General features: G+C 42.9%; 1 protein-coding gene across 4 annotated transcripts in view; it reads right to left on the bottom strand.

The window, feature by feature from the left end:
• Positions 1 to 17,841, bottom strand: part of HECW1 (HECT, C2 and WW domain containing E3 ubiquitin protein ligase 1) — a 437,510-nt gene extending 419,669 nt beyond the window's left edge. For 3 of the 4 annotated variants that reach the window (XM_027574951.2, XM_027574948.2, XM_027574950.2), the window contains exons 1-2: positions 17,689 to 17,802; positions 16,239 to 16,473 (exon numbers count right to left, since the gene is read on the bottom strand). In XM_027574951.2, the coding sequence (XP_027430752.2) occupies positions 16,239 to 16,361 (123 nt within the window). In that variant the 5' untranslated portion in view covers positions 16,362 to 16,473; positions 17,689 to 17,802. Of the gene's footprint in view, positions 1 to 16,238; positions 16,474 to 17,688 lie in introns of all 4 variants that reach the window. The other variant, XM_027574949.2, reaches the window with a different exon arrangement.
• Positions 17,842 to 18,073: the final 232 nt, after the last annotated feature.

The following is an 18,073-nucleotide window of genomic DNA, read 5'->3' on the forward strand; positions in this document are numbered from 1 at the left end:
GCCTATAACAAAACTCCTGAGACAAATACAATGACAAAGGAACAGAACGAATACACACAAATAGAACAGGTGATGATTTTCCTGTGCTGCATGTGCAAATAAAAAGAGTCTGTCGTGTTTCTAGTAAGGTCCAATAGAAACAACAACAGCAACAAAAGCCTACTTACCTAGACATCCTGGTAAAAATGCTCTAATTCCACACAGATTTTCTACAAAGAATTTAAATTTAGGCTCTCCTCAGACTTCTCCATGATTCTCAAAGACAGGCGATCACAAAATAATGTATCAAGACATTACACAAACATGATAATTACAGTCAAAACACTACTTATAAAAGTAAGAGGGAAAAAAATGCCCCATACAGTGAAAGCATCAGAAAATAATCCCATAAAACAATAAAACATAGATTTTTTTCACCCAAATCTATGAATGAGAAACTCATTACATTCATGTTTAAGTACGAATAAATTTAGTCTTAAAATTTGTGAATGGGAAACCTGTGCTATAAAAGACCACAATCTGGGTAAATGTGAATCTGTTAGAGAGGTCTAGTAGCCAACTGCATTTTCCAAAGGCCAAAACAGCAGCACCTTCTCTCCTACATGTGACAACGTATGGCTTGGTGTTGAGAAAATCCTGAATCCAAATCTGGGCTCAGCAGGAAAGGATGACTGGTGTAGAATTACTAACATCACAAGATGGAAATAAATAAAATTAGCTTTTTATCCAAGACAGCATAAAGAGAAAAGCAAAAGACACTCACAAAGAAGGTATTAGTAAGAATAGACACATCTGTCTTTGGGGAGTAACACAGGTGGGCAGAAAGGGACAACTTCTAGTTTCCATTTTATATTTTTTCAATTTTTTTTGGTTTTGTTATGTTTCTATATTACTCTTGTGATTAAAGAAAACTAGCAATTAATAAAACAAAATGTATGCAACAAAAAATAGACACATCAATAACAACATTAGATATATGAAAGTGATAAATAAAGTAAATATTAGCTGTAGTTCTTGGGTTAAAAAGTAAAATAAAATAAACAAATTTCTAACCAATCTGATTTTGAAAAGGAAGGGAGGAACAGAGGGAGATAGGAAAAGAGGGAACCAGGGGAGGGAAAATATGAAATAAAAAACAAAAAGTAAGACCATAGGTTAGGATGCAATTAAAAATTTACAAAAAAAAGTTAGTAATTTCAATTTAGGCAAATAGAAAACTTTCTAGGAAAAAAATTATTTGTCTCAAGTAGAAGTAGAAACTCTAAACAGACCAATAACCATGAAATTAATGAGTTAATTTATCATATTGCCTGAAAAAGGCATAAAGCCCAAGGAGATTTTCCAAGTAAATCCTGTCCGAATTCCAGGGACTAAAAATCCTAACATCATATTCATTTTCGGGAGGACTAAAACAACAGTTTCCTAATTAATTTTTGCAAATTTCAAATACATAGCATAATAAAAATGTAGACTAATCTCATTCCTTCATTTATACATAGAGTTATATATAAACACATTCATATACAGTTTATATTTAGCTTTAAATAAAGATATTATTACATGTATGTATATAAAACTAAGCATACTGAATCAACACAGAACTAAAAAAATAATAAACAATGTTCAGGTTGGGTGAATTTGAAGACAATACAAATATTTAACTATTAGGAAATATAGTAATGCAATGGATCATTTCATTAGGTCAAAGGAGAAAATGCACTGGTTAACCTTTGTAAATTCCCCCAAATTCTGTGTTTACAACATGATCAAAACACATTCTAAACTAGGAATAGAGGAACACTAACTTCCTTTTTTTAACTGAAATAAACGGCCTATACCATTTGTTTATTTTCTTTTTTTTTTTTCAAGAGAGGTTTTGGATTTATTTTATTTTTTAAAGATTTTATTTATTCATTTGACAGAGAGAGACACAGCGAGAGAGGGAACACAAGCAGGGGGAGCAGGAGAGGGAGAGAAGCAGGCTTCCCGCTGAGCAGGGAGCCCGATGCGGGGCTCGATCCCAGGACCCCGGGATCATGACCTGAGCCAAAGGCAGATGCTTAACGACTGAGCCACCCAGGAGCCCCCAGCCTATACCATTAATAGTGAAAAACTAAATCCATTTTAATTAAGGACAAGAATAAGATAAGAAAACTTCCTCTTACCATTTTTACTTAATACAGCTCTGGTTTTAGCCAATGTTATGAACACCTCCCACTCCAATGAGAGAGAAAAAAGGGAGGGAGGAGGGAGCTATGGGTGGAAGGAGGGAGAAGGAAGAAGGGCAGGAAATTACAAAGAAATATAAGCATTCCATTTCTTGTGGTAGAAATAGCATGAAAGGCTCCCACTGGCCAAAACTGGGTTAATTTGAGCATAAAAAAATGACTATAAATAAATGTATCACAGAGAGTAAATAAAAATTTATGAGAACAGAGTGATTCCTCTCTTCCCCAAAGAAGAACAGAAAACAGAAGAAAGCTCTTTTTCACAGAAGAATGACAACTAATAAATGTGGAAGGAATTATATCACGGTAAAGTCACCAATTTGCACTCCCCAATGTAATAATGGATCCAGGGAAAGAGTCATTGGATGATAAAAGAATGAAGTGCCAGGTTATTGGGAGAAGGAATTTGTCCCTATTACTAACTCTGAAGACAAACTACCTTTTGATGGAGACCTCTAAAGATCACCACCTTAACCAATAGATCATCGCAAATAAAATTAAAACACCCATTATAACCACATCATATATGATAGAGTTAATGTCTCTAATATATAAAGACTTCATACAAATTGGAAAGAGACCAAGACCTTACCTAGGGAGAGGGTGTTGGCAAAACACGGGCACAGAGAATTTGCAGAATCAGAGCTTCACCTCCCTTTGTGTTTTCACTGGCAAGCGGAAGAAACGGCACTGGTTGGGCTTGCCTCTGCCTGCATATCAGAACACTACCAACAGATGCTTCACTATATAGGGGTATTTTTCCCAAATAGTGCCCCCAGGGACCCGGCCCCCAGGCCACCTTTCCGTTTTCCTGCCATTCTTAGCCTGCAGCTTCCCATCCTTGGTCACAAGAAGCTGGAAGAAGTGGAAAGGCAAAGACTTGTGGCAGGTGAGCCTGTCTTTTTTTGTCCAGAAAACATCCTTCCCAGAAGTCACTGTCAGAGAAGTCACTTAACCACAACTCCCTGCAAAGAGTCAGCCTCCAGTATCCCCCCTCCGTTGATGAAAGGGCAAAAACAGGAAGGCTAAATCATAGCACTCAGTACCGAGCACGCTCACAGAACATTATTGTATGGTATAGGTTGTTACAACTTTTCCAAAAGCAACTCTTCAGGCTATTAGGAAACCACAATGTACTTTTCTGATTGATCTGTTCTGCTTTGGGGAGCCATTTCTAAGGAAATGATGAGAAATTCAGTCAATGATTTGTATACGTTGATATTCATCAAAGCAATACTTCTTAGACCCTCCCTCGCTAAACAAATGAACAAAAAAGGTAAATTTAAGTTCAGTGCCCAGTAATAGGTGAATAGCTGAAAATGCAGGGTGGGGTGTCAGAGAGGCTAGGACAGAGAGAGGCTGTGTGAGCTGGTCAAGTCACAGAAACACTTTACATCTCAGTGTTCCCATCTGTAAAATGGAGTTAGTAATATTTCCTACATAAGTTTAGAAGGATTAAATAAAATTTTATATGTAAAGCATACAGCAAAGTGCCACAATAAAAATCAATGCATAATAGATAGATACATAGGCACAGAATGGTATATAGATTATTATACAGTCAATTAAAATAACACATATAAACATCAAAAACTGTATGGCAAGAGAATGAATCTGATACACTATCACATGCACATGAATGTGTATTTATGGTGTGATTTCAGCATCGCACATATGCCCAGAGGAAATGCATTAAGATAACAATGTTCTTACACTCCGCCATTGCATTACAGGTGATTATTATTTTATTCTTTATACACGGTTTTGTTTTCAAGTTGTCTTTCTTGATATAATCAAGGGTCAGGAACCTTTTTCTTAAAGGGCCAGTTAGTAAAAAATTTAGGTTTGCTGGCCTCATGGTCTCTCTCTGCCTTAATTACTCTCCTGTCACCATAGCTCGAAAGCAGCCATAGATCACATGCAAATTACGGGTGTGACTATGTTCCAATAAAACTACAAAAACAGGAGGCAGGCCGGCCCCAGTTTGCAGGCCCTTGCATAATGATATATACATGTTGTATTTTAAAAATAAAATTTTTAAGGTGGTATAAGCAAAAATCAAGAAAAGAGGAATCTTCCTAGTGGTGAGGAAGCCTTGCACAATGCTTTACAGACAGGAGAAAACAGTCATTAGAGAGGAAGACAAGAAGTAATCCCTCAGTGGAAGAAGGAGTCAAGCTGATGGGGTTTTATTCAAAAAAAGAAAGCGAGAACAAACTATTCTGTTGACCCCCGAACAACACGGCTTGGAACGGCGTGGGTCCTTATACGTGGATTTTTTTCAATAGATACAGTACAGTACTGTCAACGTATTTTCACTCATGATTTCCTTAATAACATTTTCTTTTCTCTAGCTTACTTTGTTGTAAGAATACAGTATGTAATACAAATAATATACAAAATATGTGTTAATCGACTGCGTTCTTGGTAAGGCCTCTGGTCAACAGTAGGCTATTAGTGCTTAAGTTTTTTGAAGAGTCAAACGTTCTACTTGGATTTTCAACTGCATGGAGGGTTGGCACCCCTCACCCCCATGCCGTTCAAGGGTCAACTGGATATAGATTCACCCTGTAAGCTTTGGCCCTTCTCCCATGGTACATTGGGGCAGTAGGAAGCTCACAGGATTACGGCAAAACCAGGTTACATGGCAGCCTTACAGCTTATCATGGAGGTGGCAATGGAAGGTGCAGGACCCCAAGCCTTTACCCAGCATCCCAACAAAGGGCCCAGTGCCCCTGCTCAGTGGGACACTGGCACACTGATGCCTCACTGCTCTCAAGTAATTCTGAGTAACAGAAAATACTTATCACTACTGAATCAAAATCCTCTGCTGGACTAGTTCTCATTCTGAACTCAGAGCAAGTCTCTTTGCTACATTTCAGATTTTAGTTATTTGAAGCCATGATCATGGTCCTTTCTTTCCATCCTAGAAATCTCAAAGCACAGTTTTTCTAGAGCAAAAGTTGCAAATTGGAGGCTTACAGTTATGCCTGGCCCGGCCCACTGAGTACTGCCATATCATTAAATGGAATGAATGAAAAAAAATCTTAAAAACTAAAATTCTCTTCAACATTCAGTCTTTGGTTTTCTTAGATAAATCGGAAGAACTAGCAACACGTTCACATGTGTCAGCAATTGGCTTGAAACCAAGTAGCCACCAGCACAGGCCCTGGCTCACAGTCCCCTGCCTGCAATTAACTGCCCCCCCTCCCCCAACCCTGAAAACCCATTATTTGCCTGGACTCCAAGGATATGCAAGCTTCCTGCCCAGCCCTAAAAGGAGCCAGCAAATGGTGCTGCAAAGCGTCAAGCCAGGAGCCCAGAGACAGTTTATCATCCTAGGTCTCACAAATGCAGGGGCTGTGACCCTGGGAGACGGCTGTCTCACTGTGGGGAACGTGAGAGGGTGCAGTGGGACATGGCTTAGGTGCCTTCCCCAGCCAGCATTCTATGAATCTATAAACGGCTTAGCTAATTTTCAAACCTCACTGAGCTCATTGCCTGAAAAATACCGGAAGTCATGAGTTCCACCTGCTAATGGCACTTGGAAAAAAATAGATTTGAAAAATAAAATATCTGGATCCCTCAAAAGCCATCTGCAAATTCATACCAAGATGTGCTAAATGTAAAAACAAAGCCATTCACTCTGCTTTGCTTCTGAAATGAAATTTCAAAGGCAAGAGTTCTTACAATTAAGAAAAAATTCCTACCGCAAAGTTTTTAATGTTTTTATAAAAATTGTGCATCGATTACATTATTCAATTGAGACCAGTGAAGACTTGAAAAAGGGAGGGGTCATGAGCCCAGACTGACCTTCCTTTCCTTTCTCTTGAAGTGTGACACTTCTGACACTTAATTCCTACCCTCCCCCTTTACTCCCACAGCTTGGGTTTAGATTTGAACCCCGTAACTTTCTCTGTATGGCTGAAATGGTTCATTCAATACTTTCTCTAGGAACTAAAAAAAAAAAAACACCCTAGGTTAGCATGATAAACGCCATTTAACCCAGAGCAGGAGCCGACCTCTGGAGAGGAGAATCTGGCCTGCTGTCCTCTTGCCTCCCTTCCTCACGCCCGGCAGCCTGAGGCCCAGGGTCCAGTGTGGTCTCCATCGCAGGCCTTGTCCACTTGCTAACAATGTGCGCCAAACCAGGCCGTTCACTTCACCTGGTCCTGGAAGCCTGTGGGTCCTGAGCAGGTAGCCAGTCTGAGCTACAGAATATCCCCTGACAGAGCTGTTCACTGAAGTCTATATAAAATATTTAGATAAAAGAATACTTCTTGCTCCAGAAGATTCTCTGGATCACTGGGGAAAAGTACCTTTTGTGGCAAAGTTTTGAGTCATGAGGAAACATGATCCCACAGCAGTGGGCTCTCAAGGAACAGATCCAGTGCTTTGGCCCTAGGGTGCCTAAGATCAATGACAGGAGCATTCGATTTGGTAAAATTAGGTTTAACTAAGAATAGCACAGTGATTTCTCAACCACTGACACGGCGATGTTCTGTTTAATGACCAAACTGTGAGTATATTCTCAAAAGCAAGATCGTAAACTTGTGGGCCTCACTCTTAGCTCCGTGAAGACAAGGACTTTGGCTGCATATCCATTCACCAGGGTAACCTAGCCCCCAGCCCAGCGTCTGGTATATAACAGATGCTCCATCAGCAGTGTGAAAATAGAACAATCACCCTTGGGGTGCCTGGTTCAGTCGGTGGAGTATATGACTCTTAATCTCAGGGTTATGAGTTCAAGCTCCACAGTGGGTGTAAAGATTAATTAAAAATTAAAACTCTTAAAAAAATCACTCTTAAAAGACACAACTTTTCAATTTGCTTTCTCAAACTAAATGTTTCTCCACTGCAGGGATTTTATTCTGCTGTATTTTTTTTGCACATTTTTGCCTTGAACTTCAAGCAGATTTTTGTCTAGGTGTTAAAATCCTACACACAAACAAACAAATACTTGTCATATAATAGAAACTCAAGAAATGTCTTCTAGGTGAATAAAACATTTGAAAATTACTTGTAAATAATGAACCAGAATTTTAAAAGATTATATACATGTACTTATATATTTTATATGTATTTCTATATTATCTGTACATAGGTATGTATTTTTATTTTGGTTTGTGATCTAATAGTCCCTAGGTCAAATTTTTCATTAGAAGCTTAAAGCCTCTTCAGTATATCTATAGTGATATTTTTCCTCTCTCCTGGGAAAAAAGCTGAAAATAGCAATTGGTGACTTTCAGCTATTTTCCCAAGGATGTCACACCAGGATCTGAATGTATGTTTCCAAGACAGATGCATTTTACTTGCTTGCAACAAAAGGATGGAGAATGTTTGCAAAGTTCTTGTGAGAAATATTTCATCAAAAATTGTACTAGCTTGCTACTCAAAGTTGTCATGAAGATAGAGAACAGCGCTGTCAATAAAATTCCCTGGTGAAATGGAACCAGATGACTTCATTGTGAATTAATATGCCATCAGAGAGGTTCTAAGAAACACTGACAGCCTCGTTCTTTCAAGTAGACACCAGGTTTAAGCCAAGTCCCCAAGCATGGCCCACCAGCGCCAAGGGGCCATATCTGCTCAGGCATTTCCAAAAATGAATGCACCACACAGGAAGCATGGGAACATATAAATGTTGTTTCCTATTTCCTGGGCTCTGAGTCCTTTGAAATTCCTCAATTTCTTCCCTATTGCTTCTTTCAGAAGATCTAAAAAGTCAGGTTTCTTCTGAAGAAGGAAGTCACTCAGATATTGGTAAGAAAGTAATACTGAGAGCATCCCTTTGGGGAAAGTTATCAGGCATTCTTCTGCTCATGGCTGGGCTGGACAGCAGGGAGAAGACAGGTTCCATGTCTTAACTGCGTGATCTTGGGAAAGTCTCTCCAGTCCTCGGGCTTGCTCATTTATATGCAAGGATATTAAAAATTTAAGATATGGTCCAGCTATAAACTGCATGCAGTCTTTAAATAGTTGAGTTCTCTTCCTGGGCACTATTCTTGGCACTTAGGAAAATCAATGAAAAAAGCAGGATAGAAATTTCTGCCCTTGTGGAGTTCACCTCTTCCAATTTTTCACTTACCATTATGATATGCATTTCATGGATGCATACATTGTGCATAACGCTATTCTAGAAGCAGTAAAATACAGACCTTCTCAACTCAGGTTTTTCCTTGGGGCACTCATTCATTTCACATTCAGAGACATACCTGCAATGGCAGATACCAGGACAAGTGTTTTTAGGATAGTTAAGATAAATGTGACACAGTCCTTAACCTTGGGGAGCCTGTCATTTTGTAGGGAGGCTGAAAGGCAGGAGAGTTAATAGTGATCATACAGTGATCCTTATTGCATGGGAAGTCAGTGCAGGGAGAATCCTATCAACTGGGAAACTCAGGATATAAGAGTTAAGCTAGATCTTAAAAATGGGTAAATTTAGAGAGGGCTAAGGAAACTAAGCGTAGAACACAGTGTAAGGAAGAAAGTACATAATTACAGGAAAATGCATGTTTGGAGAAATGAAAAGAAGGTCCATTTGTCTGCAGCAGAGGTCAACGGGACATCCTGGGACATGGCTGGCTACCACCCACAGACCCGCAAGGCCAACCTGGGGAGTGGGCTCTTTATTGTGCATTAATAAATAATTAATAATTATTAATATATAATATAATAATTATAAATATTATAATTATTATATTATATATATTATAAATTATAAATAAATATAAAATATACATAAATATAAAAATATATATGTAATATATAATATATATAATATATACAAATTATAAATAAATATACAATATATAAATATATAATATAAATATAAATATATATAAATAAATATAAAATTATTATATATAATATATTATAAATATTATAATTATAAATAATAAATATAATAATTAATAACCGTCTCCTGACGGTTTTGAACACAGGAATGACATGCTCACATTCAAGATGACAAGAATCAGTGTGGACCAGAGGAGGCAGAGACCGGAGGGCAGAGAGTTTTATCTAGTCCTCACAACGACAAATAACTTATTCAAATTCAACAATAATGGAATGACCGACTGCTACTTGCCTGGTGGTGAGGAGGAAACAAAGACAAGCTCGAGCTTTAACTGTGGGATAATGCCAGCCAGGATAAATGACACAGAGATTCAGTACCAACAAAATGCCCAGGCAGTAATGAAGAGCCCAACCCTCACCTTGTGGAGTGGGGGGAATCATTTATGGGAAAGAAAAAGAGTATTCTTGGAGGATCCAGAGACCTGAAAATACCATCCAAACTCTAACCCAACAGATTCCGAAAAGATTTTATTCCGTAAAGAGTGTGGCTACTCAACAGACACATGAAAAAATGCTCAACATCACTTGGCATCAGGGAAATATAAATCAAAACCACAATGAGACACCACCTCACACCCGTCAGAATGGCTAAAATTAACAAGTCAGGAAACGACAGATGTTGGCGGGGATGCAGAGAAAGGGGAACCCTCCTACACTGTTGGTGGGAATGCAAGCTGGTGCAACCCCTCTGGAAAACAGTATGGAGGTTCCTCAACACATTAAAAATAGAGTTACCCTACGACCCAGCAATTATACTACCAGGTATTTACCACAAAGATACCAATGTAGGGATCCGAAGGGGCACACGCACCCCAATGTTTATAGCAGCAATGTCCACAATAGCCAAACTATGGAAAGAGCCCAGATGTCCATCGACAGATGAATGGATAAAGAAGATGTGGTATACATCTACAATGGAATATTACTCAGCCATCAAAAAAAAAAATGAGATCTTGCCATTTGCAACAACATGGATGGAACTAGAGGGAATTATGCTAAGTGAAATAAGTCAATCAGAGAAAGATAATTATCATATGATTTTGCTCTTATGTGGAATTTAAGAAACAAAACAGAGAATTTAAGAGGAAGGGAGGGAAAAATAAAATCAGATGAACTCAGAGAGGGTGACGAACTACAGGAAATAAACAAGGGTTGCTGGAGGGGAAGTGGGTTAAGGGGATGGGGTAACTGGATGATGGGCATTAAGGAGGGCATGTGATGTAACGAGCACTGGGTGTTATACACAACTGAAGAATCACTGAACTCTACCTCTGAAACTAATAATACACTATATGTTAATTAACGGAATTTAAATGAAGTTAAAAAATAAAAGAGTGTGGCTACTATGTTCCAGGCACCTTTCCAGGCACTGGGCAAATAAACAAGCTCCTGCTCCAATGAGTTAACAAGTCAGAATGGGAGACAGACAATAGACACATAAGGAAGTAAATATATCACAAATCGAGTGGTGCTAAGTGATGTGAAGAAAAAGAAAGCAGGGAGATGGAAGAGAAGGCAGTGTACATGGGTGGTCAGGGAAAGCCTTTCTGAAGGAGTGATGTGTCATTAACCGTAGGGCAAAGTTGCAGGTATCTGGCAAACGCCGCCCCTTCCCCTTCACACACATCCCTTCCAGGTCAAGGGAACAGCATGTGAGATGAGAGTGGGCGTGGCATGGCTGAGGAAGAACAGGAGGCTGGGGACACCGGTCAGGTGAGGTGGGAGTGGGAGGCCCAGTTATGCAGAGCCTGTAGGCCAAATAAGAAGTCTGGATTTCATTCTGAGAGGGATGGAGCCATCGGAAGATTGTGGGCAAAGAAATAACAGAGATTTCTGACTGCTCTGTGTTGTATTTATGCTGCATGCCAACACCTAAAATAATGCCTGACACATAGCAGACAGTTAGTCAATATTTGGTGAATGAATGAATGATCATTTGGCCTGCTGTACAAAGAGCAGATGGCAGATGGGCAAGGGATGCAAGGAGACTGGGTGGGCATCAGTGCAGAAGGTGAGAAATTATGGTGGCTGAGATAAGGCTGGTCATGCTGGCCAGAGGGGGTGAGAAGAAGGGAGAGCCATTTGCAGAAAGCTAGATTAGATGACAGAGAGAAGCCAGGGGATCGAAGGCATTTGGCCTGAGCAACAGGAAGAAGAGAGGTGTCCCTTTACACAGATGGAGAGCTCCGAAGGGGAAGCAGCTCTGAGGAGTGAAAATTGGGGGCTGTGTTTTGCATATATAAATTTCAGATTGCATGGCATTCGGGGAGATGCTGGTGGTGGCATTCTAGGAGTGAGTCAGGACCACTGAGATACGCTTGAGATCATCGGCATGAAAGCGGCATTGAGACCAAAGGCAGGAATATAAGGTAAGAAGAGATGTGAGAGCCAAGCCATCATGTAGGGGCTAAAGGATTCCATCATGTGGGGATCAAAAGTCAGGGGCCATCAAGAGAGCCTAACAAAGCGATCCAGGGATAGAGCTGGAAGCCGGGACAATCTGGTGTCCTGGAAGCAAAGGGCTCAAGGCAGGGAAAGTGGACCCCAGTGCGTGATCAGCAGCACTCAGATGGAGAGCTGACCTGGTACTGGATGAGTAGAGACCACCAGTGACCATCATGGGGACAGTGGGAAGGAACGGTGGGGACCAGAGCTTGGCTGGGTGCTCTGAGAGGTGGACGTAGAGATGAAGCAGGAACACACAGGGCACCGCAAATGACCTGACAGTATTCTGGTCTCAGGCTACAAGGCCATCCAGTATTTGTTTTATTTTCCTCATAACTTGCAGATACGTTAAGCATCTTGTTAGTCTCAATCAAATGTTACACAATAAAATATGTTTTCACAGGCTTAGACAGGGAGACTAAAGAAAGCCAGGGTAGACAACTTTGTCCAGGTGTGTTCTGTAAGAGGGAACAGTAAAGAAAGAGAAGTCCTTTTAAGGGTAAAAATCTATCGATCATGTCCTGTGGTTTTCCAGCTGGTCAGCGTGTTGCAGGAAGGACCGCGGTGGATGGCTGCCGGGTTCCATCAGCTCTGCTCGCTACTGACAGCAAGCGAGCAAGGTGTAATGTGCTCAACCCTAGTCTCCCCTTAACCTGAATCTCTGAATTTCAGGACTGAGATTTCTGTTTCTCAAACTGCTGCAACTTAAACCCCGAAAGCAAAAGCAGGGAACATTTGTGCAAGTTAAATGAGTGTCAATTTAAGGACAAAGTGATTGAATCACAATCGCTGGCCATGGATGTGAATTTTGGTCTTCTTTTTTTCCCTTCCACACACATGATATTTCCCTGACATCTGTTCAATACAAATAGATCTAGAAAGTGTGAAAGGGAAAATCTGCTCCACTAAATATATAAAAGGGACCCCGAGTGAAGTTTCCATGATGGCATTCGTCATTATGGGCACAGATGGCGTCCTTTTCCAGCGCCCCCCCGCCCCATACACCAGCTTAAGTTCCATGCACTGAATTCTCCCCCAAAATACTGCAAGGCAATAGATGCTGGATAATACCAGAAGAGCCTGTCTGTACACTATATCTTTATTTATCAATCCCCTGTGTACATCAAGCTTTGGGCCAATACAATCAGGAAGAGCATGGGTTCTCAACTAATAATGTGAACAGTGCACATCACTTGTTGCTATGGAAATCCAGATGTTTTTCTCTAGTGACCTGGGGGCTTAGTGGTCTTTGTGACACTTGCCGATAAACAGTGACATTATTGTCATCCTGCACGGACTACTTATCATTTTCCCTACCATGCTCATGTCACAGAACATGACAACCACTTACCAGTAGATACCCATACATCCAAACATTATGGTATGGGGCATATAAATCACCTATCTACTGCTTTTTTTCCTAAAGTGTTTTAAGGAGGCTTTAAAGACAAATACCCAGGGGTCAGAAAGTCCATGTTCACGTCCAACAAAATCATCAGATGAGCTGGTCTGCCTCTAAGCCTCATTGTCTCTTACCTTGAGAAGTACCGTTTATGAAGAAGGTAGAAAGGGTTCAGACAGGTGGAAGGTTATGAGGCTCTGACTCCTGCATCTAGTGGGGCAGGGTAAGGGTGGATGGGCAGTGTTAGCAGCCCCGTATGTGTTATAGCTGGGACAGGAGGTTGGCCAAGCCCAAAAAGGGGCAGAAACACAAAACAGTAAGTAAATAAGTAAATAAATAAGAGCAAAATGAGGGACCAGAAGGAAATGGGAACATTGTTAGATGAATCCCAGGGAACACTTATGACCACCAGGATTACTCAACTGTGAAACACACTCCATGGTGAGAATAAAAACATTTTACTACAGGTCCTGGAACACTGACTATCAAACCATAAATTTACAAACGTTTTATACAGGAGTTGGGGATCGTCCACTTTTTCACCACTGCCCCCCTCACTAGGAACAGAAATGTCACAGATCATTTCCTTTAATACAATAAATCTAATTTTACAAACAAGAGATAACTGTTATAGCTACTTACAACAATATTAACAGAGGGCCCAAAATGATTATTAGATAACCCAGAGGCTAACACACATAGCCTTAAGTATTTTTAGTATATACACTGCAAAGTTAAATTTATAAATAAATGTAAATATTAATATAATTATAATTAATACTAATCTTTTTCTCCCTCTAATTCAATTGAATAAACCAACAGAAACAACCCTATGGCCTTTGGGATTACCTGGTTCAACTCCCTACTTTTTAAAGAAGAGGAAACTAAACCTCAGAGAGGAAAAGTGACTTGAAAAAAAGCCACATGGAACATTCCACACTGTTTTCTCTAAAAGTCCATGAATGGCAAACAAGCTCAGGGCGGCCTTACAGTAAGGCACATGGATTTGAACTTCCTGGTTTCCTAATGGTAACCCTTCCTGCTTTTCAGAATGAAAAATTAAGAAGGTGATGGAATGGAAGCAAGGGGTCTGTCTGTAAGTCACACCTGTTGGCATAGAAATCCGCCTGTGAGGAGACTCAGTCAGGGTGGGCTGACCCAGCAATGATGGTTGTCTCTGGTCTAGCTGCTGGCTCATTTCAGAAGCACAGCTCACAGAGGTTAAATGTGATTCCAACAAATGACTGTCAGTCAGGGGCATTCCCTAGACAAGTCCATCATCATCCGAGCAAGCTGTGGGTGGTGGAACCAGCCTTGGAGAGGAAGTGGCAAAGGGGGGCTCACCTTCACCGTCTAATTGCGGGCTAGAGTGCTGGGGCTGAATAAATTCCCTTCTAAGGCCACAGCAAGACAGAACCAAGCAGCGATCAGATCAATTTTGTCAAAGGATAATCCAGGTTTTTCAAGTAAGAAAGAACCCAAGCGTGCAGTATCTGGACTTGCAACTACCTGATTTCTCACTGAGAGTCGGGGGAACCTTTCTCTGGGGCCTGGATTTGAGTCCTGGCTCACCTGTTCCCTCAGAGGCTTACATCACCCCTCTGATCTGCCCATCTGACTCACGAAGGGAAGAATTCCCACCTACCTCTGGCCTAAATGGGTAGAGGGCATTTCTATGACCTGAAATGCACTCAATCAACATTCCTGAGAACATACCCCTGTCCCGGGCAAAGTGCAATGTGCTGGAGAGATGAGAGATGAATTGAACAATGTCCTTGTCCTCAACGTGCTCGTAGCACGTTCAAGACAAGGGGGTTGTGGCCCTTTCTTCACACCTCACGTAACTGCGGTATGGTAAGAGCTGCCTGAGCGGTATGAAGGAGAAGGCTGTGGAAACAAGAGAGGGAGTGCTTCATTGTGCCTGGCACGTAGCCTTAGGCGAGGATGTTATTTTAATTGTAACTTTAAAACAAGTGAGCACACTACAGCGGAAAATTGAGTAGGTAAGCATAAATCAATGATCAAATACCCCAACCATTCCTAAACTGTAAAAATTACTACAAGCACACGAAAATGCTTTGCTTGCCTGTTTCAAGTAATTGTCGCCTCATTTCTATAATAAGCATCAGTGCTAGCAAGTTTTGTGAACAATATCAAATTCTATCAGGGAAAGTAAGTCAGACGCTGTTGCCAATTGCCGATCAAACAGCCACTTAGAGTCTTTCTTTAAAAACAAAACAAAAAAATCAATCATTGGAAATAAGCTATATTGTCGATTATCTACAAAAGATGGGCTGTAATAAATAACTAATCCACAAATAAAGAGGAAATCTGTTACCAAATATTCTCCTAGGTACCCCAGACCCTACCAAATCTTTTGCTCTAGTGAGCAAAAACAAACAAAAAAATTTGACCTGTTTGAGTCATTGGCTATTTTCATTTAGAGGAAAATGCAGATACCGGGGTTAAAACAAATTGCAAGGTGTAAAAATAAACCACAAATTCTATAATCTGTCCCTGGTTTGCTTGCATAATTTGGGCTAGAATTATTGGCCTTACTAAACTGGGTAAGTTTTCTTACTCCTCTACCATTATCACACAATCCTAGAACTGGAAGGAACCATGGAAATCAGCCAGTCCAACTTCCTCACTTTACTGATAAGGAGGGGAGATGGCAGAGGCTTGTCCTTCCATAATCACATCTGTTTTCTTAGTACTTCCTATATTGATAATCATATCTGATGCAAGCATCACAGAAAGTAAAGCTTAAATGATCTTTTAAAACATCCGTCTTTAAAAGCCAGAAGTGCGAAGGGAAGCAAATGACGGTACGGGCACACAAATCACAGGAGCTGCAGTCCCTCTGTACTGATGCATGAATAGGCTGTTCCAGCTCAGAATGTGGTCTCCCTACCAAGTCAATAATGTCACTATCTAAACAAACTTAGGCAATTTGCCTTCGTGAAATAACTACCTGAGACAAAAAGAACTGTCATTCCACAAAGCTGCTAAGCTGCCCTAGACTGGGATTCCAGAATTAGTCAGAACATGGTTTATTAAATGAAACACTCTAAAGTTCCATTTGCCTGTAGGTCTAGGAACTAAAATAGTGCTACGTTTTTTCCAATGCCACATTCCAGAGGAGGCTGCAAACAGAGGGAAGGGGCAACAGGGAATTCTGCCACACTCTTTTGCTCCACCAAGCAGGCACACACATTCATACCAGGGTAGGCATTTGGACTCTAATCCCTTCTTAGTGGAAAACACACATTTTCAAAATGAATCCCCGATCTAGAACGAATTACCGTAATAGCCAAAGCCGGAGCGAGTCCGCTGATGAGAAACGCAGATCTGGCCACCTCTTTTGAGACGCCTTGGACCACGACACTGCCTGGGTCTTTAAGGTCTGGCCTTTTCAGGTAGGGCATCTGCCCTCCTAAATCGCGTTTAAATCCCAGGAAAAGAGAGAAGATGCCTCCCTTAGTCTTTGAACTATGCTGTTCCTCCTGTATCCATTTCTGCTGAACACAGCCTTGTTATCTTTACAAAGAGAAAAAAATAAAAACAAGGGGAGAATTGCACCACTGCAGATCCCAAGAGAAGTAAGCACAAAACTATAGCAACGTCAAATATCTTCAGCAACTAGGAAAATCCCCACATGCTATCCGGTGTCAGCTCAATGCAGACTGGGGCGCTCTGTGCCCGGAACTACAGGAAGCCGGGCATCTCTGCAGCCTGTGTCCCTGCCAGCGCCCCCCCCCACCCCATACACACACACACGCGCTCAAATTGGGCAGGGAAGTTATGGTCTCTGTGTGCAAGACAGAGAGACAGACCACGCACCCACACTCGGCAAATCCGCCAAGTGGCCGGGACGTCAACACGGCAGAGCAATCACAAGGCACTGGCGGAGCGGGGGATGGAGGGGCCACATTGTTGGAGCCCTCGGATTTTGCTGCATTGTCACGGCCCGGGAATGTAGGGGTAGAAGGAAGCGCACCTCCAGCTAAAAATGGACCGGACGCGTTTTTCCCAGCGGCTCCCTCCCCGCCTGCGTGCAGGTCGCAATACGGTAGGCGACAAGACGGGCTGCTCCCGCTAAAACTCAGGTGGCAGGCCCGGCTGAGCGGTGCAGCCGGCCGGGGACAGGGAGGTGCTGGGAGAAGCACCCACACCGCGCATCCTCCCAGCCTGCCACCACCCAGGGGAGCATGGCCCCGACCTGCCACGCGCCCCCTGAGAGCACTAGCGAGCTCGCGCGGGGCTGTGGGCTCGCTCGGCTAACCACGGCATTGCATGGGACGCAATTGTCGAAAAGGCAGCCCAAGGCAAAACCCAAATCCAGAGCCTTGGTTCACAAGGGGTGGGTGTGGGCTGGGAAGGGGGATTACGTAGGTCTCTCCGCCCCCTCCCCTGACACCTCCTCGCCACTGGGAGGGCGCCGGGGGGGCGGGGGAGGCGCCACGAACCCGTTTGGGGGCTTCTTTGTTTCTCTCGGTGCCCCGCAGGAGGGCCCGGTGTGCCTGCTGTACCCGAGCCGGGGTCGCCACCCGGGCTGCCTGCCCGGCCCTGGCGGCGGCACGTCCCAGGCTGACAATTGAACCTCGCGGGAGAAGCGAGAGGGTGGGGAGGAGGGTGGATCCCGGGCCCAGGGGAGGGAGGGCGCTGCCGGGGCCTCGGGAGCGGCGGGGAAGCCGCCCAGAGAAGGGCGGGGGAAGGGGCGGCAGGCAGAGTCCCCGCACGGCGCTCGCTTACCTTGGCAGCCCCGGCCTGGGCACAGATCATGCTCCAGTCAGCGCGCAGGTTAGAGCCGGGGGGCGCACGTGCCCTGCATGGCGCGCCGGGCACCTGCCGGGGGACCCGGGCGCCCACCCGCTCTCGCAGCGCTCCGGGGGCTCGCGGCGAGCGGCAGCCACCGCCAGGGCCACGGCGAGAGGCGCGCGCTGCTCGGGGAGTGTACGCGCGAGGACTGGGCCGGCTCGGTCAGAGACGCACCGTATTCTGGCTCCCACAACGGCGCCTGGTGCGCGGCAACGCAGCACACTTCATCGCTTTATCCTCCCGCCCGCATCCCCTCCCTCCCTGCCTGCTCCTCTGTGGGTACCAGACTTCCCGAACCAACCACAAGCCGGGCTTGCTC

The sequence above is a fragment of the Zalophus californianus genome, chromosome 12, assembly GCF_009762305.2.
Source record: "Zalophus californianus isolate mZalCal1 chromosome 12, mZalCal1.pri.v2, whole genome shotgun sequence".
NCBI classification, from domain to species: domain Eukaryota; kingdom Metazoa; phylum Chordata; class Mammalia; order Carnivora; family Otariidae; genus Zalophus; species Zalophus californianus.